We start from the raw sequence: 17,500 nt of genomic DNA, 5'->3' as shown, positions 1-17,500 counted from the left end.
CAACAACCTAATACCCCTTGAATTACAACACTCATGCACATCTCCCTTACCCTTATATAGTGGTACAATACACGCACAAACCCAATCTACTGGTACCATTGACAACACAAAAAACATATTAAACAATCTCACCAACCATTCAAGTACAGTCACACCCCCTTCCTTCAACATCTCATCTCACACCATCCATACCAGATGCTTTTCCTACTCTCGTTTCATCTAGTACTCTCCTCACTTCCTCTCTTGTAATCTCTCTCTCATTCTCATCTCCCATCACCGGCACCTCAACACCTGTAACAGCAATTATATCTGCCTCCCTATTATCCCCAACATTCAGTAAACTCTCAAAATATTCCTCCCATCTTTTCCTTGCCTCCTCTCCTTTTAACAACCTTCCATTTCCATCTTTCACTGTCTCTTCAATTCTTGAACCAGCCTTCCTTACTCTCTTCACTTCTTTCCAAAACTTCTTCTTATTCTCTTCATATGAATGACCCAATCCCTAACTCCACCTCAGGTCAGCTGCCCTCTTTGCCTCACTTACCTTGCGCTTTAATTCCACATTTTTCTCTCTATATCTTTCATACTTCTCTGCACTATTACTCTGCAGCCATTCTTCAAAAGCCCTCTTTATCTCTTCCACTTTTACCTTCATTCCTTCATTCCACCATTCACTGACCTTCCTCATGCTGCCTCCAACAAACTTCTTGCCACACACATCACTTGCAATCCCAACAAAATTTTCTTTTAATAACTTCCACTCCTCCTCTAAATTAACCGTTTCTCTTACTTTCACTTCGTCATATGCCATTTTCAACCTTGCTTGATATTTACTTTTTACCCCCGGTTTTATTAGCTCTTCAACCCTCACTACCTCCCTTTTACATCCACCTACTCTATTCCCCCACTCTTTTGCTACAACTAATTTTCCTTCCACCAAAAAATGATCAGACATACCGTTAGCCATACCCCTAAACACGTGCACGTCTTTCAATCTTCCAAACATTCTTTTAGTTATCAACACATAATCCATTAACACCCTTTTAGTCCATGAGGCAGGACCAGATTTTTCACTAATTGGTACCACCCAGGGTGGCAAATCCTATTGTTGATTTTTAGAAAGATAAATACCTACTGCTAATATTTTCATGTGATAACCATTGTTGTGTGGTAGCTTAAGTATGGTTATGAGCTGTTGAATAATATCACCCTGTTAACTCCAAAACTTGGATTTTTTCCCTCAAGCTGGTAATACCTAGTTTATATATTTCTATTGACTGGATATCAGGTATTGGCTACATGTATTTGTGTATTTCTAAAGAAACTAGAATCCTACATACCTAATTATATTGGTTTTGTGTCATGTTTTGTTGTTTTTTTAGGTAAAACAGCCCAAGAGGAAAAATTAGTGGGTGGGGCAAGTTCTTGTCCCACAAAATTTAAACGATACACTTCAGATGCATCACATCCTATTTGCCTGTTTAAGGCAAGATCTGACAACATTTCAAGGACTTGCTTGTCAATGTGAGAGACACATTTGTAACAGTAACTGCTGTTTTCTTGAAAATTAAAAATCAAATTAGAAGTATTTGGCGGTTCTGGTCCCATCCGCATTCTAACTTCGCCATGCAATTTTACTAGTTGCATTTTTACATCTGCCTTATTAACTAGCATAATACATTGAAAGAGACTACTCTGCATACATAGAAGGAAAGACAAAATCAAAACCACAAACTATACCACGTGCCCTTTTATGCGGTATAAAAGAATGCATGCATAATATCACTATAGGAAACAGATAGGGAATAGTGTTATTGTTCAAGCAGACGGTATTTACGCATGCCCATTGTATACCATAAGCAAGCTATATGCACAACAATATAGCTTCATGTTTGTGTTAACTTTATGGTTTTTTGTACAGATATTGACAAAAATATCAGTTTTAATCATTTTTATCATCATCATAATCATCGTCCGAGTCATCCAGGTCAACTTCAACATCTGCTTCTTCGATGTTCTGATTGGAGCATGTTTGAAGCTTATATAAGTACACTTTAGTCCATTTGTCAGGCATGTACAGCCTGGAAGTTTACATTCACAAACACACTGGCAAAACATTAGTTGCAACACAGCATCTGGTGCCGGCGATCCTTTCATCTATTCTATGTTGAGAATCCCATCGTCTGAGTTCCACCCATGACCGTTGGGATTTGGAACTGCTGGCTTGCTACTGAGTGAGCGCCTCCAAATAGCTGCTTGATAGTTAGCCCTCTGAACGTGCATTTAGAGACAGTCCTTGCATGGTGGAAGTTGGCTAGACTCCACCTTTTCACGTTTCACACAAAAGATATGATAATGCAGCTCATTGACATCACAGGAGGTGGAGGAAAATGCATACATTTGACAAACAAAGTCTTCAAGCTGTTCAAACAGTTCTGACGATACATCCCATGCTTCACCAAGATGCTTGAAGGCTTGTTGGTAGGTTTCTTTTGCTTTCATTCGCTTTAGTGTACTTAACTTGCCACGACCAGAAAATGCACTAACTGTGTCGCAACCAGTGAGAGCATGTGAGCCTATGAATCTTTGACAGACATCTTCTCCAATAGCACTTGCAACTTTTGTTATATCTATATATCGAGTACGGTTACTTGTCCCGCACTTCTGATATAATGGGCATTGTATCACACTACTGAACGAAAGACTCAGTATGAGGACATCTGTATCTTCTACATTGATAATAACAGATCTATATCCATCTTCAGATGCATGCTTGGCATGTAGGAAGACCCTTGTATCAGCTTCCTCTTGTGTTGAGTTCAGCGATTCAATCTCACTGAAGTTATCTTTGGTCAGCAGATAACACTTTTCCCCAGAGGTTGTGTATAAATACTTATCATTCACCTTAATTCTATTTGCAGGCTGCTTCCATTGCTCTACAAAAAACTTTATAAGACGCATTTTGTTTTCAGAGCTGCACAGAAACTTTTTCCATTGAAGAATAGTATGACCAGGTGCAATGTTCTTCCACTGTGTGGCACCAGCAGAACCTCTGTTACACCTTTCTGCATTTTTTATTGATGTTTCCCAATACACATCAAACACGATATCAATTCCTTTACTGTGGGCACCTTCTCGAAAACCTGAGCAAGCACAGAATCGGCAAGCTGTACGAAGGTTTTTCAATCACATTTCATTTTCTGAACCAGGCTCATTCCATCAATTATACATACTGGTGGTTCTGGCATAGTTTCAGCTGATGCAGTATTCTTTTCCAATTCTCGGGCAAGTGCGGCCTTGATTGTTTTTCGCAAAGTTCCATCAGTATTTGACAGATCCCATGGCAAAGGCCCCAGTGGATGTGCAAGAACATCTTTGATGCACTGTTGTCTACTTTCAGCGACAATTATCATATGGCCAAACAAGTTTTTGTCTGCCTTCAGAATCACTTCCTTATTGGCTGTCTTATTGCTGTGTTGCTTTTTCTTTATATGTGAGAAACTTTCCAGAGTCTGCTTCTTCATTATATCATGGAATTTAGTTGAGTGCGGATGAGACTCGAAACGATCCTCCTTAAATGTCTTGTAGGCTTCTTCTTCAACACTATGAGCTCTGACAAGGTCACCAGGACACCCGTAGACAAGCAGACCAAATCCTTTTGACCTTGACTTATTGGATCTATCCAAATTTTCTCCATTAGTTCTACACAGGCTTTTACATCAACTTCATTTTTTGTTAATTCTAGGCATTTGTAAGTCTGAGTGACAGACCTTTGAGGAAGAATCGTTACCTACCATGTGTCTTAGCTGCCTCGGATATGAACTCCTGTATTCTGACGTAAGGTAGTATCTGCTGACGGCCTCTGGCTTAAGACTGAATCCTTTGGTCCCACCAGAGGTCTCTGTGTCCTTGTTCACCGTTTCTTTGATGGTTTGATAAACTTGTATTTTTCCAAAGGGATTTTTGGATCCAAGCTGAACTGAGAAACGACCTTGAATAAAATGTTCATAAACATCTGGATGGTCTATGTCTAGTCGTGACATCTGGGCAAAATAATATGGGAGACAACGTGCATAATTTAACTTGCCGTATGCGAAGCACCAGTGGAATCTTATCTGGAATTGATGCCAGGTGCAACAGCCAATCTCCCTCCCTTGATGCTCGAACTAAACCTAGCAGGATTTCGACCATATCAATATACGACATCCAGAAAACCCTCACTTTTACAACAAATTACAGAGGTTGTAAAAATAAAAAAAAATAAAATAAATAAAAAAAAATTAGAAATAATAGCGAAAACTTTGAGTGGCCCAAAAATATATTAAGCTACTCCGTTGAAGAGGTTATCAGATTTAAATGTACTTATAGGGACCCAATCAACAAACTGGTACAAAATGTTTTGCCACCAGAGGTGGTACCGATATCTTGTCTGGCTCATGACTATTTCTACTACCACTTTTCCATTTGCTGCTCTTACCCATGTATACTTGTTTTTATCTTCCTTTTTTAAAAAGCTAGAACTTATCACCATCTCTTGCTCAACACACATATCTACCAGTCTCTTACCACTCTCATTTTCACCTGGTACGCCATACTTCCCAATGACACCTTCTACCTCTCCAGCGCCCACTCTAGCATTTAAGTCACCCATGACAACTACATAATTCCTTCTACCCAGTCCTTCTACAAACCTATTTAATTCATTCCAGAACTCATTCCACTCTTCTTCACTTTTCTCACAACCTGGCCCATACGCACTGACAAAAGCCCAACATTCCCTACCCAACCCAACCCTTACCCAAATTAACCTAGATGATATCTCCTTCCATTCCACTACTTTACCTCTCAGCAATAAAGCAACAAATTCTCTTGCTCTTCCCCTTTCAATCCCAGACACTCTACCAGACATTTCACCAAACATCACTTCACCTTTCCCTTTTATCTTTGTCGCACACAAAGCCAATATATCCATCCTTCTATTCCTAAACATACTTCCAATCTTACATCTTTTACTCACTATCGTACTACATCCACGCGTCTTCAAACACATCAAAACTAGAGTGCGGGGAGCAGTCACTCTCCCCACAGCTCCACTTCTTTGATGTCTCACAGGATTATAATACAGGAGAAGGGGTTCCCAGCCCACTCGTCCCGTCCCTTTTAGTCGCCTCTTACGACACGCAGGGATACGTTGGCGCTATTCTGATTGTTTTTATGCCCGCACGGCCATAAAGATGATGTCAATGCAATAGCACGATAGTTTGCTGCTAAAAACTTGTCCTTACTGGGTTTTAAAAAGGCTAAAATAATGGCTAGTTCCCAAACACTTGGGTAACTATGATCATGCCATAGTTTATTAATAATGCTTGAAATAACTAACTTGGTATTAAAATGTACATGTTTAATCAGTGCATATGGAATTCCATCGGGTCCAGGGGCTGTATCGTTGCAATGAGGAAGTGCGGAATCAAATTTTCTTTCAGTGAAAGGAGAATTATACGACTCTTCCCTTCTTGTTGCAAAATTTAAAATTTTCTTTTCTTCAATGCTCCTATACTGGTGACCAGGGGCTCCTTCACACTTGCTGGATACATTTGAAAAATGATTAGCCAGGGCATTGCTAACATCATTTGCTTCAGTTACATACTGACCATTCACCCTCAACACTGGTGGTGGGTTGGGGGTGAATTTGTCAGCTATCTTTTTTACTTTCCTCCACACAGAGGATGGTGGTGTTCTACTGTTAATGGAGGAAACAAAAGACATCTATGAGTGGCGCCTTGCTTCTTTCATGGCACGTCGGAACTGTGCTCTTTATTTCTTGTACATAATTAATTTTTCATCAGTTTGGCGTCTACGCAATCGTGTTACAGATCTTCTTGTGGCTCTGTGCAGGGCAGTTAGTTCTGAAGACCACCAGAAGATTGGTCGTTGTTTAAATAACCCTGTTGTTTTGGGAATGGAATTGACTCCTGCTGTATGGAGAGTTCCATTCAGTAAGTCTATGGCGTCATCAATATTTTCAACCTGATCTGCCTCCCCCTCAATTTCGCTTAGCTCACAAAATTCATCCCAGTTCGCCTTGTCAAGATTTCATCATGGCGATCTCTGTAAAGGTGAACCATTGTTGTTTATAATGATTGGTGCATGATCACTAGTATGCCAATCATCTAACGTCCTCCAATCGAAATCGAGAAGGCAATTAGAGCTTACGATTGATAGGTCAATGCATGACAAGGTACCTGTCTGGACACGAAAGTGTGTGGGCTCTCCTGTATTATGGAGTCCCACATCTTCATTTTCCACAATTGATATGATATGATATTTCCCCTAGTGTTTGCTAAGACATCACCCCACAAAGGATGTCTACCATTCAAATCTCCAAGTAAAAGAAAAGGTTAAGGGAGTTGTTGAATCACCTCTACTAAGTTATTATACAAAATGTTACCATTTGGAGGTAAGTACAGAAAACAAATTGTATATTTTCTCCCTATATCAATCTGTACAACCACTGTCTGCATGAATAGACAGAAATACTTGGGGAAAATCACGACTAACGTATATGAGACTTCTGCCATGGCTCCCCACTTGGTGATCATATGGTGTCCTATAACTAATATATTCATGAGGACAAGGAGTATTATGATGAAGTTTGTTCTCCTGTAGACAAATAATTATCGGGGAATGCTCATGAATAAGGAGCTCAAGTTCTTCATATTTGGCCCTTAAACCCTGACAATTCCATTGCAAAATGGAGGAAAATACTATGGTTTATAATTTGGTAGACCCTTTGGATGGAGTCTTCCCATTAGCAGTTTTTGATCTAACACTATTTCCAGGTGGTTTTATTAGAGAGGGTCTTGATAGATTGGATTTAGCATTTATGATTTTTTTTTCTCTTTTTGATCTGATTGTTGAGGAGGTTGGTGGACCTCCACTTGAATTTCCGATTTATTTCAATCGACTTCCAGTTGATCAGAAACATCAACAGACAAAGCATGATATTTGTTTGACGTCGTAATTTTGATATTTCTTATGGAAGGGGGCGAGAGAGATGGAGGTCTCTCTCTTTTCCAATTAGTAGGTGGTGAGCTACCAGGTTTTCGTACCTTCCCCAATACAGGTGCACCTGGTAACTTGGTGTCAGGTGGAATCTCCATCAAATCAGGCAAGGACAAGGCCTGAGAGAGGTTAGTACTATTGTTGGCAATGACCCATTTCTAATACCCTGTGGCAGAGCCTAAGAAGGCAATATGATTACCTTGTCATGCAGTACTTTATTATCAGAAGTTGTTTTTCTTTTCTTAGGATTACTGGCAGTGCTAGGTGGGTTTGATGTCTCCTGTGGTAAATTTCCCTTTGATTTTAAGGCCTTTGCATAGCTGGTTGATTTATTCAACAGTCTTTTTGCATGTCCCACACTTATATGATCTAAACTTGATTCGTTCAGGGCAGCTTCCTCCAACTTATACAGTTCGCATCTCCTATCAGTTGATTTATGATTGAAATTCCAGTTGGAACACCTGTCCTCAAGTGTACATTCTCCATGATAAGTTTTGGAGCAAATACCACACATTTTTTCATTTTTGCAAACTTTGGATGGGTGTCCAAATTTAAAACTATTAAAGCATTGCAGGGGCTTTTGTTTGAAAGGTCGAACTTTAATCCTTTCATTTTCAATAACAATATGGAAAGGTACATCAGCCTCTCGGAAAGTAAGTATAATCATTGATGTCACAGGAACCTTCTGCACTTTCCATACATTTAGTGGACACATAGAAAGGATCTCCTCCTCTGTAGATTCGTACAGGTCTTCATTAAAGACCATTCCCCTTCCATAACTAAAATTTAGATGAGGTTTAATTTCTAATGTAATTTCATCACTGCTGGCCTTTAAGTTAGATAGTATTGCAGACTGAGTCGAAGATTTGGCATGGATCAGATAACTATTTTTCCCAAAATGAGATATATCTCCAGGGGCAATGGTTCCTTCTTTTTTCTGAATGAACTTACATATTTCAAAATAATTCCCCATTATCACTTTAGGTTCAGCTACAAGCCACATTGGTGGTTTGGGTTTTCTATGAGAAGGCATGGGTACATTTGTGTCTTTTTCAAACCAATCAGCAGGTTTGTACACATCCAATTCCTTTGGGACCTTATCACAAAGAGCTCCCATGATGTTCAATTCGTTAATTTTGATACTACTAATATTACTGATAGCATTAAACACTTCATCATGACTATCAAAAAATATTCAAGAGTCCCATTTTTCATCTCTGAGTCTCATCTTTATTTCCTTTATCAATCCATAGCACTCGAATGTTCTATATATATCATAGTTTGTCCCTAATAGAATTTGGGAAACATGAAGGAATCATAGTTTCCTTGTGTTACCAAAATTGCCAGATTTTCTAACATCAGTAGAGTGGTCCTTTTTAGTTCGAAGATCGTCAACAGAATTTTCCTTAATTAAACTAGCAGAGGTCATCAACAGTGCCGGGGAAGAGTCAGCGTATCCAGGGGATGGGGGTTCGTTATTTGAAAAGTCCATAAAGCAGGGGTTGAGAAAGGGATTCATTAAGTGGAGTTTACCCGCTTGAGAATATCGAGGCATCATACGTCAGATAGGAAATTTGCGTTCTCTACTATTGGCACGATGAGAGTATAATTCTCAGATGGTCCACTCCATACGCTACACGAAGAATAGTATCAAAACAGATATAGAGGCACAGGTGTGAGCTGAACCCGCCCGTTATGACCGAGACCAAGAAAATATGGAATCATCCTCCCCATATCTGTAATGATTGGCTTCCGGCCAAAAGCCAAGAGTCCTACCTCAAACATTGGATCCCCAACACTTGAGAATAGTTCCGCCAAAAAGGTCCAAACCATCTTTAGGATGGCTGAGATCATCCAATACTCACACATATAGCTTTGAACACAAATACCTCCCAACCTCGACACCACCTCCAAATCATCTAAGCAGGCAGCAATAACAGATGTATAAACATCTTCACCAGTGGATAAAATAGATGTAGATACATCCAAGCTAAAAGAAAAAAAATATATATATATATATATATATATATATATATATATATATATATATATATATATATATATGTGTGTACATAATATATACATATATATAATAAGGGAACTTTTCTCATAGAGTTGGGAAAGCCACACGAAAGAAAGTTTATAAAGTTAGGAGAAGGTCGAAGTAATATTGAGAGAAAGAAAAAGATGAAAGAGAGAGATTTAGATTCGAACTGGGGGAGCAATTTCCCCAAGTTCGAGAGCCCTCTTGCCCATCACCAAGTTTCCACATGGGAATGATATGCCGTGCTGAAGCTTAATGACTTCATCAAGGCATGCTCTCATTAAGAGGGCCATAAAGCATGGGTCGAGAAAGGGTTTCATTGAGTGAGGTTTACCTGCTTGAGAATATTGAGGCATCATACGTCAGATAGGAAATTTGCTTTCTCCACTATCGGCACAATGAGCGTATACTTCCCAGATGGTCAACTCCATACCCTACCCGAAGGATAGCATCAAAACAGATATAGAGGCATAGGTGTAAGATGAACCTACCTGTTAGGACCGAGACCAAGAAAATATGGAATCATCTTCCCCATATCTGTAATGATGGGCTTCAGGCCAAAAGCCAAGAGTCCTACCCCAAGCATTGGATCCTCCTGGATTCTGAATACCCAATACTTAAGAATAGTTCCGCCAAAAAGGTTCAAACCATCTTGAGGGTGGCTAAGATCATCCAATACTCTCACATATAGCATTGAATGCAAAATCCTACCAACCACGACACCTCCTCCTATTCATCTAAGCAGGAAGCAATAATGGATGTAAAACCATCCAAGTTAGTGGCTATAATGGATGTAGAAACATCCAAGCCAAAAAAAAAAAAATATATATATATATATATATATATATATATATATATATATATATATATATATATATATATATATATATATATATATATATATATATATATATATATATATATATATGTACATATATGCATATGTACTGTATATAATAAGTGAAATTTTTCTCATTGAGTTGGGAAAGCAACAAGCAAGAAACTTTATAAAATCAGAAGGTCGAAGTAATATTAAGAGAAAGAAAAAGATGAAAGAGAGAAATTTAGATTAAAACTGGGGGAGCAATTTCTCTAAGTTCGAGAGCCCTCTTGCCCGTCACCAAGTTTCAGCATGGGAATGATATGCCGTGCTGAAGCTCAATGACTTCATCAAGGCATCCTCTTATTAAGAAGGGGCATATGGGTGAAGTAATCTTTAATTTCGTGAGTTTCATTTTACATTTCTTTCGTATATTTATTCATTTTCGTAAGTGTCATTTAATATAATACCTTAGTTATGTCATCCTAAGGTGGAAAACAAAAATGTAATAATCTCAACTGCTCGTTTTGATGTTAGCCACATGTTTGGCATAGATGGTAGGCTTATAACCTATATAATTTGGTATAATTTTGCTTGATTTTTTGCAAAGGGAAACTTTGCGAGACAACACACTATAGACGGTACAGGACACACCTACCCGTTATTAGTTCACTGTTGCAATGATCTACTGCATCATAATAGAGCAAGAAGAGAAAAACTGAAACATAGAAAGAGGCTTATAGGGGTTCAGTCTTGGTCTGGTCCCTCAAAACTGGCCTTAGCAGCATGGTTGAACCTGCCAGGATGGATAAATCATCCCACTGCCATATCTCAACCCATCACTGAGACTCTCAAGCCCCTATACTGTATCAAAGTTCTAGACCTTCTCCATACAAATTCCTCCTGAGAACTCAGCCCGAGAGGAACCCAAAGGACACAACAGGCTTCGAACTCAAAAAAGAGGAAAAGAAGCAATAAAGCTTCTTCGGTATCTTTCTTAGACTTCTTCATGAACTCCACCCATTGGAGCCCACGACTTACACTTACACTCATCACAGTCTTGCCTTTTGCAGGAAAAACAGAGTTAATGGGGAACCACCTCAGTTTGGCTCATAAACTGGCTGAAATTCTGATCACGTTTACCAGGGCACAGTTCCATGCTCCCCCATGGAATTTTCATCCAAAACACTAGAGAACTACCTATTATCATGAAATGAGAAAGATAAACAAGATTAAACAATCAAGTTAGAGGCAGTAGAGTACATCCGTACTGAACTGTGGCCGAGGTCAAAGGGAGGCCTGTGCTACCTATATAAGTGGGTGGGACCTACATTCCACCCGCCAGCAATTATGTTTGCCTCATTAAAAGTTTAAATGGCCATTCCAGCTCCACTGAAGTCATACTCCTAAGAAAGGATAATGGTTTGTATTCAAGTATGAGCAAAGGTAGATTATGAGGAAGTAGAGAAAAACGTCTGCAGTGCGCTACAGCCAAAATCAAAGAGTGTGCTCCTTGGCCTGTTGAGTAAGTGGGGCCTACCCCCTACTGACTAGCAACTATTACCACCTAGTTAAAAGTTGTAAGAGCAGTTTCCAGCTTCGCCAAAATCACACTCCTATTAAAGGACAATGGTTTGTATTCATTCAGGAACAAATGATGGTTTATTGAAATGCAAAGAGGTAGTACCCTGAAACTCTCTCCCTTGCCACCAAGACTTCTTTGTTACCACGCTACACCAAACATTTTCAGATAACGATAAGACTTTTCTTACATAAAAGGATAATGATTTGGATTATCATGTGAACGAAAAGTTTTTCTTTATCCTATAGTATCATCTCTTTTTGTAACAACAATACCTACCTAAATTTCAGTATTTGGTCATAGGTATGTTCCCCATGTTCATCCACAATGGCTATCCTGTTTTGGAAATTTTTAGCATTTCCATATGTGGGAGTAGTTGGAATACTTGAACTTGAAAACCAACATATGCATGGTATGTTTCTGGTTTCCCACTGCTTCAGAACAACAGATGACCTTTGATGGGCTATACCTCTAACTTTCAGCAAAACTTTCATACCAGAAGTCAACAGAACCTATATGAAAAGAGAAATAGTTAGTGTTCCATACTTCAAATGATCCAGAGCCATTGAATTTAACAAATTTGAAAATAATTTGTATTTTTCCCTAAATAATACAAACCTGTAGTTATTTACAGTAATACTTTGAGATAAGAATGCATAAGATACGATTTTTTTCAAATAAAACAATACATTGTATCAATATTTACGCCCTATTATAAGACAATTTTTTTATACGATTTTAAAAATCACGCGACACCATCAGTAGGTGTCAGAGTGTTCGTTCGGCTACCCGAGTCGATCCGAACGCTCACTCGGCAACCAAGGTTACCCAAAATTCTCTCTCCCAGTGTGTTCATTGTCGTCGTATAGAAAACGTTGTGTTGTGTGTTTATAATTCTCGTGTGTTTTCCTTTACTTTATTAACATTTATTGTGTGAACCCGGACTCGATTTTGGGGTACGCTCCACCTAGACCCATTTCTATCGTTCAGTTCCATGTAGATGAAACTTAAAGTTTTTTGAGCCTTGACGTGGACAATTTATCCTCGGTTTCTTCTTTATCTCCTGATAGAGAATCGGCTCTCCTGCCGGTAGTAGATTTGGTTGAACCCCTCCCTCATGTGGATGATTCTTACTTGTCCGAATTGGACGAGGTTAGTGTGACTTCCATGAGAGACTCAGTGCGTTCCGTTGTTTCAACTGCCGTCACTACGGTGGCTGCTCTATCAACTGTTACGATTACGCCTTCTTTTTCAGGTACGCCTCCGGTTTCTGTCCCTCCTCCTTCCCCGGTCAAACCGGGCAAACCAACACTTCATACACTCTCATCTAACTTTGAAAATAGGTCCCTGTTGGAAAACATGAAGGTCTGTATGGAAGGGACCTAAGAATACCAAAGAATGATGGGTAAAGCCTTACCAGAGGAGATTAAGGCTTTGAAATCTCAAGAGGATCCTTCTAAGTCTAAGGTTTTACCTTCTCAACTTCCCTCTTACACCCAACAGAGCCCGTGGAGGTATCCGGGTTATGCAGTGCTTTCAGAGGGTATTTTTCATATTAGAGAGGGGCTAGGCTCTAGTCCGGTTGCTGATCTGAAATTTTATCCAATTATAGAGGCCTACCCCTTTAGCTATGTTAGGTCAGCTGAAGGTGGCCCGTGGGGACGACACTATCTCTAAGAAACGATTCTTCTAGTTCACACCAGAGCGCGGCATCTGGCAATGAAGGACATAAAGACAGTAGGGTGTATTAGCACACAATTAGGTGCTTTTACTGAAAGGTTGGCCACTTTTATAGTGCCCAACACAATGGTTTTTCCCTTTGCTTCGAAAGCCTTTTCAGCTGTGGAAAAGGTCTTCAAGGAGGGTAAGTCTCTTCCTGTCTTGGAAGAAGGAAAACCTGTGTCACTCGTTTTTCCCCTTGACACTGAACACTGGTTGGATATTCAGTTTACTTTTGCGGAAAGGAAATTAGATAAGGATATAGCCAACCGGCAGTTAATAAAAGACTGCCGAGATTTCCGGCACACCAACTTACGGCGGAATTGGAGGCTAAGGAGAAACTATCAGCTTTCATGTCTCTTCAATGCTTTGCAGAAATGATGATTGGTAATCTGTTGATGCCCCTGTCTTTTTGCTTTTGGCTAAGATGTACATGGCTACTTTAATGAAGGATCTTTATCATTTTTTTAGGCTCGATTTGTCTGCAGGAAGCATGCTTTAGCTTCCACGAACATTCGTCTTGAACCGAAGCGTCTTATTGACGCCTGTATTTGGGGTAATGATCTTTTTCCACAGAACTTAGTAAGGAGATCTTGGATAAAAGGGCAGCAGAACATGAAAGTCTTTTCTGGAGATGGGGAAAATCTTAAGAAAGGGAATTTAATCCTGAGGTTGTATAAGTATGTATATATATGAGGGATTTTGACATAGGAAAAATCTATTTTTGGGTGAGATAGCCATGTCGTCCTGATGGAAGTTCCTTCTGGCAACTTCTAGAGTATAATATTTCTGCCATTGATATTACAAAAGAATTACCGTCAGGAATCACGGGGTTCCAACTCTCGGAAACAACTATCCGAAGATATCGTGTATAATCAGGGATGTATCCTAAGATAACCATAGATATCTGCACCCCCAAACAGACCTTACCCAGTCTAATCCACTAAGGGGAAGGATAAATAAGGAGCCGTTACACATCCTATCACCTTCGAGTGCTCCTATACGTTCCTGCTTCTCATTCCACATAGCAGCTGAGGTACTGTGAAATAGAAGCCTCCAACGAGCAAAGGGTGGGGAAAAGTAGGACGTAACGGGTGGGCCATCAGAACGACGTGGCTATCTCACCCAAAAATAGATGTTTCCTACGTCAAAATTCCTTTTTTGTGCTCGAGCCATGTCGTCCTGATGGAAGTGTGCCAGAGAATTATTCATACTCGGTGTGAGGCTTCTCCATAGAAAAAAACTGACATAAATGGGGGCTCACCACTCATATGATGAAGTATACTCATAAATTTCTACCTTAAAAAGAATCCAAAATGAACTGGATTTGGTAAATATGCTGGTGTTTTAAAAGGAAGGATATATGACCCTCTATCCACCATCCCTGTGGTGAAGAACACTCCCTGTATCAGTTGTGAAGAACACATATTACCAGTATCATGAGCGTAGTGAGTAATCATTGAAAAACTAATACTCATCATTAAATAGATTCTTAATGTGCAGCGTTGATAGAAATTGACAATAGTATGCTAAGTTTAATTTTACTAGGAATTAAGTCTAGCAATAAAATTATCCAACATTATATCAGTTTCATTAGACCATCTATTTGGGCAAATTTCAAGACAGTATATATGAACAGCATTGTGATCTACCAGTGTACCTCAAAATATATTCCCAATAAAATTCTTTACCTCAGTAATCATGAGGGGAGACAAGATGATAAATCCCCGAACTCCTGAAGAAGGAGATTTTAAGATAAAGAATATTGCCGTATATGGCTAAATGCAAAATACAGTGTCAAACCCAACCAAAGAAACTGAATTATATCAAACTCAGTTCTAAAATAGGAATAGTATGCTCGCGTAGGTACACTTATAAAATTCAGAGAAACCAAATTGAATCCTGAATTTTAAAATATTTGAAATTGTTTAATGTAGATCATGAACCAAAAACTGACAGTTTACGTAACGAAAATAAGCTGGAAGATTGCCCAAGGACGCACTTGAGGGCTACGTCATTGCAGCAAGTTTTATAACATCACCTGCTGCCACCATAAAATGAAAAACTTCATCCAATTGCTTCATATAATACTTGAAGAACACCCTGGTGGACTTCCAACCACGATAAGCTTGTAAAGCTTCGAATGACATATACTGAAATGAGCTCAGAGATGATTCCACTTTCCTAGGGTCATGACCCAACGGCATGCTAGCGGGGTCTGCTTTTCAAAGGAAATAAGCCAATATTGCTCTCAGTTGTTTCAAAGACAACTATGAACCGACCGTCTCACCTCTAAAGAATTGGCCCGTTTTAACCTTCGTTTGTCCTGTGTCCTGTCCAGATATGTCTTTAAACACTACTGGACAAGGGGTGAGATCACTTTCGAGGGGAACTAGCTTGAGAGAGCCATAACTCCATTAATCAGAGCACCAGAAGCCATAGCGAATAGAAAAATCGAACTTCGAGATAAAACTCGGAAAGACACTGTTTGATCATCAATTTCCGAAGCTAGTTATAAAACTTTATCCATGAACCCAGAGATCGACCTTGGAAGGACTGCTGGTCTCAACCTGGCACAAACCCTATGTCTAAAGCATATAAAATGGGTTCAGCTAGGGCCGACTTGCATGACGCAATTGTGGAGGAAGCTAAATCTTTCACATGTAAGTCGATCAGAAAGCCTAAACAAAAATCCAGAGATTTATAAGAAGGATTTTTATCTTCCACATATTGAACCCAATTCTTCCACGAAGTTTCAAACCGATTCAAAGTAGTGGAAGTTCTGTAATTTTCCGCAAATGCCAATTTTTCCCGTTGAATTTGAAATTTTTTTTTTCCCAGGGCTAATGCGAAAAAATCATGAGATGAAGGGCATTTGGTTATTAAGATGAAGCGAAGACAGTTTTCCTCAGTACTTCTTGAGACAGGCTCGGGCTGGGTAGAGGTACCAGCCTGGAGTTCATCATGTCACCAAAGGAACCCAGTTGCTCGTCGGCCAAAGAGGAACAACCAGGGATGCCATCCACCTGAACGATCAGAACTCTAACACCTTCAAGAGAAGATTGAAGGGTAGGAATACATTAATCTTCTCCCAATGATTCCAATTCATGAATAACATATCCATGTCTATCACCTCTAGATCTACATATGGTGCCACATAATTGGGAAGCGTCTTGTTGAGAATCGTTGAAAACAGGTCCACTTGAAGACCTGGGGCAACCTCCTGCATGAAAGTAAATGATTCATCAAGAGACCATTCTGTCTCTAGTGGATGTGTTCGAGATAGAGAGTCTGCCATCCCATTCCGGATTCCATGAGGTGAGATGCAGACAGAAATCACCTCTTCCTCTGGGCCAACAAAAATTGGCAATCATTACATGGTTTATTTGGGGAGATCTTGACCCTTGCCTGTCGATGCAATGAACTATTTCTCTGATGTCTAATACAAGACGGAAATGAATGTTGTTTTGTAAATGTAGACTTTGCAGGGATAAGATGACAGCCCTGGTCTCCAAAATATTGAAGTGGAATTGCTTGAAACTTTGGAACCAACGACCTTGCACTTTCTTGAGAGGAGCATGAACACCCCTCCCCCCCCAACCCTCCAGTGAGGCATCTGTACATATAAACACTGTAGGAGGAGGAAAGTGCAATGGAACCGTCTTGGAAAGACTCCTGGCATGTGAGCACTGACGGAGTTGCCATCGAAGCAACTCCAGGGTCGTCTTCTGACGATCGCGGGGAGCTGTGGAAGCTCCTTTCTTCTAAACCCTGCTTGCATCTTTGAGTTTGACCCTGAGGAGAGGGTTCGTTATAGAAACGTACTGAAATGAGCCCAGAACCCTTTCCTGACAACGTCTGGTGGTCTTTCTCAAATAGATGAAAGACTTCCTCTTGGCAGCAGGAATGCCCTATGAGTCTTCAGATTCCAACGAATCCCTAACCACGGGAACCCTTGGTCCGGGTTCAGCCTTGACTTCTGGAAGTTTATTTGGAATCCTAAATATTGGAGGAATCTTGCCACGTGATATGTTGCTTCCGTGCATTCCCTTGCTGAGGGAGCTCGAATGGCATAGCTCTGAATATATAAGCCTTTCTCTCTAGTCTCAAATCAAGGTAGGGGGAGAAGCGTCAACCTATCGAAAGATGCCAATAAGCGTTGGTAAGATCTATGGAGACAGTGTAAACCCCCCAAGGTAGTAAGGTCCGTATCAGCGAAATAAAGAGCTGTGAGAACTTGTCGCAAAGAATGAATAGAATTAGATGTGACAAG

The 17,500-nt window shown here is 39.8% G+C and overlaps 1 protein-coding gene across 1 annotated transcript in view; it reads right to left on the bottom strand.

Moving 5' to 3' along the window:
* Acsf3 (Acyl-CoA synthetase family member 3) overlaps window positions 1-17,500 on the bottom strand; it is a 242,146-nt gene that overhangs the window by 160,527 nt on the left and 64,119 nt on the right. The window contains exon 2 of the mRNA XM_068344483.1: window positions 11,788-12,020. Within this exon, the coding sequence (XP_068200584.1) occupies window positions 11,788-12,020 (233 nt within the window). The remainder of the gene's footprint in view (window positions 1-11,787; window positions 12,021-17,500) is intronic.

Source organism: Palaemon carinicauda, chromosome 21 (genome assembly GCF_036898095.1).
Source record: "Palaemon carinicauda isolate YSFRI2023 chromosome 21, ASM3689809v2, whole genome shotgun sequence".
In the NCBI taxonomy this organism is placed as follows: Eukaryota; Metazoa; Arthropoda; class Malacostraca; order Decapoda; family Palaemonidae; genus Palaemon; species Palaemon carinicauda.
Note: the sequence above shows the minus strand (reverse complement) of the source record. Positions and strands in the feature narration are given on the sequence as shown.